The sequence below is a fragment of the Gavialis gangeticus genome, unplaced genomic scaffold (assembly GCF_001723915.1).
Source record: "Gavialis gangeticus isolate Ggan-Ray unplaced genomic scaffold, GavGan_comp1, whole genome shotgun sequence".
In the NCBI taxonomy this organism is placed as follows: domain Eukaryota; kingdom Metazoa; phylum Chordata; order Crocodylia; family Gavialidae; genus Gavialis; species Gavialis gangeticus.
In genome coordinates this window covers 9,093,266-9,098,760 of record NW_017728964.1, presented here as the reverse complement: position 1 = coordinate 9,098,760, position 5,495 = coordinate 9,093,266, and the positions used below count along the sequence as shown (strand labels likewise).

Below are 5,495 nucleotides of genomic sequence, written 5' to 3'. Positions count from 1 at the left end.
CCCCCCCCCCCCCCCCCCCCACATAATTCTAGGTTGGATCCGGTATGCTGAAAGGGTACTTACCAATCCAGTGACTCCACACATTTGCACTGCAAAGTCTCCACAGCAGATCATGGGCTCCCTGGTGAAGGGTTACTTTGCCAGGCAGCAGGTAACCAGTTATGCTTGCCCTTTGCACTTATTTTTCTCCTGAGGAAATTTTGTTTTTGTATTGGTCTTAAACTTAATTGCAGACTCCTGTACATCAAAGCACAAAGCATATTTCTAAACTATCTAATTTATGCTCTGCCTCTTCACAGATGTGCAGAGTTCCTGTCTCTTACCCTCCATACTACAGTGCATCCTCACAAATCTGGCATGGTTGGGGCTGAGCACTTGCCAGAAATTTGAAAATGCCAGATTTTTGAAGCTGGTGCAACGGCCACACATGGAGCAGCAGTGTGGGGTGGTGAATGGCAGCAGCAGCCACCATGTGCAAGCTTCCCCCTCTGCATCCGAGGGGGTGGGGAATGCTGGATTTTTGATAAATCTAGATTCCAAAAATCTGGAATTGAGGTTATACTGAAGTCCTGGTCTTAATACTATGTAGAGATCAAGGTTAAAGGCAAATATCCTATTGAGCCTAGACACCCATAGTGTTAGCGCTTTAAAAGAACACCATTTTCTCTAACCAGCAGCACACACAAGAGTGATGTGGCTAGCACTGCATCAAGCCAGCTTTAGCTCCCCATGTTGAAAGGTCTTGTATCCATTTGCAGCCAGGTAAACTGGGGACAGTGTGGAGCAGGGCTTGAAGTGCCATAGCAAAACACCCTAACCACTCTGCCACCAGACGTCTGCAAACATGGAGGCGGTTATGGTTATCTATATATAAAACTAAAGCCAGCAGGGCCAAAGTAAAGCCTTTGTACTAACTAGTACTTAAAGATGGAATTGGCAATGCTTGGAACTATATATATGGTAGAGGCCATCAGGCAAAAATCGAAGGTCCTGTCATGTAGTGTTCCATTATTTCTGGTTGGGCTGGGGCCTCTCTATATATAGAATCTTCCACTTGATCTTGGAGCACTTTAGCAATGCTGTTGAAGTCTCGTGTCCCTCACTTGTATGAGGGCAACGAGACTTCAACAGCATTGCTAAAGTATGGAAAGGCTGATCTTGCCAGGGCTGACAATAAATTAGTGATAGCGCTGGAAATATAACTTGGAGGGTTAAAGATAAGTGCACAGAAAACATGATCCAGAGGAATAAGTACACATTTTGGAGTTGGAATATTCTGAGTTCATGTTTCTGTTGCCAGTTTGAGGTATGGTTTTTCTACAAGTCATTTGCGCTCTTTGCTTCAGTTCCCCATCTGATTGTATGGGAGTAATGCATGTCTGTCCATGACATCGGGCAGCTGGATCTCTTGGTTACTATAAAACATGGTATCAATATGTATGCTGCTATTATTGCTAGTGGCAGTTGTCCTGGCAAGTGATCAAGGTCTCCCACCTGTTAGACAATGTTTACAGGCTCCTGAAATAAATGACTGTTGCATCTCAAAACTGGAGTCTTGCAAAATGTGCAGTGTCTAGATAATTAAATTTCCTTTGTGTAGTTGTTTCTTACTTCATATCTTTTTAGTTGATTAGAACTTGCACTAAGTTGTTATGACACTGTTTGGTTGCTGCTGTAATGCAGTTGATTTGTCAGTACAAAAAAGCAAAGCTTGCCCCAGATGTTGTGACTTGTAATTTAGTTTCAGATCCAGTATTAACCCCACTTTTTCTGTGGCTGTACTTTCTTCCATATTTTATCTCCCTGCATTATTGGCCTTTTGGAAGGAATTTAAATGTGCCCTTTTCCTTTCCACAGAATCTGTCTCCAGATAAAATTTTCCATATAATTGTGGCACCTTGCTATGACAAAAAACTGGAAGCCTTGCGGGAAGATTTTTACACTGCCTTGTATAATTCTCAAGACGTCGATTGTGTGCTAACATCAGGTTAAACATCTCTTCAACTTGTTCCTTTATAAAATTGCACATGGACCATCAATTATTTAAACTCACGTCATGCTAGGCCCTCTCTTTTGTTCACTTAGCTTGTAATAACTGTAAGAATAAGGTTGTACTTTTTGTTTTCAGACGAGAACCTTTTCTTGTTCACTTGGTGCTTATGCATTTAATACAGATTGGATTAGGTAAAAGAGCAAAATTGTTCTCCCATTACTTCATCCAGACAGAACCAAAGTAGCTAAAATTACACTGCAGTGAGATCCTTTACATCGTTGAAAGCTGCAGACAGGCATATACCATGTGCTTTTTGCCCTTCTCTCCTACACTCAGCTCAACAAACTATTTAATATATCTTCCCTGAGATGGTTACTGACATTCCAGGCAACCTTTGGGAGACTTTTTTTTTGTCTTTTGACTGTCCTTTTCCTTGAAGTGTGGAAATTTTTCCCAAATGCTACCGTATCTCGAAGATCAAAGTGTCAGTATTTGGTACTGAGCACAGGATAGGTTGACAGTTCTTTGGGGCTGGAAGAGACAGCTTTCCATTCACTGGGAAGGAGAGATTTCATGCTCCATTGAGAGAGGGAGAATTTGGTTCAAGTCCAATATCTTAGCACCTTCTAAAGATTGCAAGTCATGAAAATCTTATGATTAGAAAATCTATCTTTTGTATCCTTTTTAAGGAGCTTTTAAAACATGGATTACATTCTCCCTGCAGAGGCTGTACTCGTGGAATGGGTGTCACTCAAATGTCAGAACACCAAGTTGGTTAGGCTATGTATTCAGAATATGCAGCATTTTTTTTATATAATGTATGGATATTTTGGTGCACAGATGAGCAGAATTTGCAAGACTCCTCTAGGGTTTTAACGCCAGGCATCTTGTGTTTTCTCTAAATGCCTACCAACTGCTTGCATGTGTCCTGTTTGAAGGTGAAGTGTTGCCTATTTCCTTTCAGGTGAAATTGTCCAAATAATGGAGCAGAAAAATATATCTATGACAGATGTGACTGAAGTAGCTGTAGACAGTTTGTAAGTAGATTTTTGCTGTAATTTGTTGTCAGTGTTCTGGTGATCAGATGACTCTTTTTTACCATACACCAAACTCTTTGTAAACTTTTTAAAAAGAACAAGGTTTTTTTCTTCAAAAGAAGCTTGTATATACAAAAATCTAAATGCACTGAAACCCTCTGCCCTGTCTTGTGACCAAAGAAATGAACACTTCCCATATTGTCACATTATCAAAAAAAAAATTACAGTGCAGCAGATCAGCTAATCCAAAACAGATTTCTTAAAACAGCAGCCCCCTCCTAAATTAATTGCTGCTTAATTTTTTTTAAGCCTAATTTAACAGAAAGAAATGTGTTGTGCCAGGATTGCATGTTTGCTGCATTTCATCTCTGGAAATTTTTTGGGTTTTTTTTTTAAGAATCCAAGAAGGGTGGGTGGGTGCATGTCACTTTATGTAGTAGTAAAGGGGTACAGCTGTTGACTTTTAATGCACTACATCAGTTCAGTGCAACTGGTGCACTGGGTATTCTGGGAGGTGAGTATTCTCACAATTGCATACCTTAAAGCTATAGCATAGTTGAAGTTGAACGTGTATTTAAAAGTGGACCATTAATTCCCACTTGGTCTCATTTTCCTTCCAGTGCCTAACTTCCCCCACCAGGCTGTGCTGGTACAATATTGGTGGTATTTACCACCTGTTCCATCCTCCATTCTCATTCAAATCCAGTTTCTTGATGATAAATTTCTACTTTTGTATTGCTTTCAGAATGAATAAGTAAATAGCACCTTTTTTGGGAAGTAGTATTTTTTTCTGAGCAAAACAACTGTTTCATGTAGAGATAATAAATAAATATTTTGAGTTAAGGTGCAACAGAGAAGACATGGCATTTTAGTGCTTTGCTAACTTACCACATGATTTGTGCAAAAATAATTGTGCACGGTGACTTAACTCCTAGGTGTCTTGGTTACAAAGGTAGAGTCTCAAAGGTTACTCTGTCCTAGCCTGTGTAGAACATAATAGTGAGTTTCTTTCTAGAGCCACCCAGTAAACAAACTCTCCTGCAATAAATTGGGAAGCTCCCCCAAATTTCTTCTACTCTCAAATTGTATCCCACCTATATCTTGTCTACACTGGGGATTTTAAATGACACTGTGGTAAGAATGCCTTGGTCCTGTGCATACTATGGCTTCTGCCATTACTTCTGCAAAAGGACCTGCATTGGTTGTTACTTAAAGGAGCCAGCTTTCTGAAGATGTAGCCTTAGAGAGGTGGTCACGTTCTTGTTTGATTTAAATAGGTGTTAATTGAAGATAAGACCTTCTTCAAAAAGGTAGCACTTTTTCTTGTAAGTGGAATGAACATGTGATAGTTTGTCAAACAAGATTTAAAGTTGCTAATCTTACTACTTCCTACGTTTTTTTTGTTTTTTTTTGTTTTTTTTTTCCCCCCCCGCCATCTAAAGCAAAGGAACAGGACTGATGTAAGAGGAGACTCCCTAGTGGCATTTCACTTTTAACAGAAACCTGAAGTGTAAACTCCTTTTTAAATAGTAATAATAAACTCCTATGATACAATTCAAATTGTAATATAATAGTTACTTGTTAGATTATGTTGCTTTTTTATCCTAAACTACTAATGCAAATTCCATAAATTAACTGGAGAATGGCAACATGGATTGTAGTTAGACAAGTCCAGGGCACGCTGTTGCCAAACAGACATCTAGTAATGACAAAAGAAAAGTCACAAAGTAAATAAACCTAATGTTATTAATCTGGCATAAAGGTGGGGTGGGCATACCATATGCCTGTCTTGTTCCTTGGGTTTAATTTTAGATGTTTGAAAAATAATGGCATTAACAGTTTGTGCCTGAATGCTATGGCTCAGCTTGCTGCTAAGGCAAGGGGGAACCATATTTCTAAAGGCAGTCAGTGTCTTAAAGAGGTTGTGCTGAGATGACCAGGATGAGTTCAGGGTAGATGGTACAGCTGCTCTTTCAGCAGACATGAGAGCACAGGAAGTTATTACCTCTTTCTACACTTTTTCTTGACAGTAGGTGTCAACCTGGTGATAGCTAAAGGGTAATCTTTTTATTTCCTGAAGTGCAGTAATCAAACTAAGTTGACTTTTTTTCTCCTTTCCTTGTCTTCTAAGGTTTGGTGACATAAAAGAAGTGGATATAGTAAGACATGATGGGAAGAGATCTGATGGTTACCTAGAGCACATCTTTAAGTATGCTGCAAAGGAGCTCTTTGATATGGATGTTAATGAAATCACCTACAAAGCACTAAAGTAAGTTGCACTGGGATACATGTGGATTAGTGTAATAGGTTACTGTCAACTGAAATGCAGCAGCTACCTATTTTAACCTGCTTAAAGCATCATTTTTTTTTTTTTGAATGCTGTCTTTACAAAAACTACTAAATTCTCCACTAGAAAATCTTTTTTTTTTATTCTGGATTCATTACTAATTCACATCCACTTAAAG

At 39.1% G+C, this 5,495-nt stretch overlaps 1 protein-coding gene across 1 annotated transcript in view; it reads left to right on the top strand.

Annotated features, from left to right (window-relative positions):
• NARF (nuclear prelamin A recognition factor) overlaps positions 1 to 5,495 on the top strand; it is a 29,538-nt gene that overhangs the window by 15,482 nt on the left and 8,561 nt on the right. The window contains exons 6-9 of the mRNA XM_019502617.1: positions 33 to 151; positions 1,858 to 1,987; positions 2,958 to 3,030; positions 5,162 to 5,299. Of these exons, the coding sequence (XP_019358162.1) occupies positions 33 to 151; positions 1,858 to 1,987; positions 2,958 to 3,030; positions 5,162 to 5,299 (460 nt within the window). The remainder of the gene's footprint in view (positions 1 to 32; positions 152 to 1,857; positions 1,988 to 2,957; positions 3,031 to 5,161; positions 5,300 to 5,495) is intronic.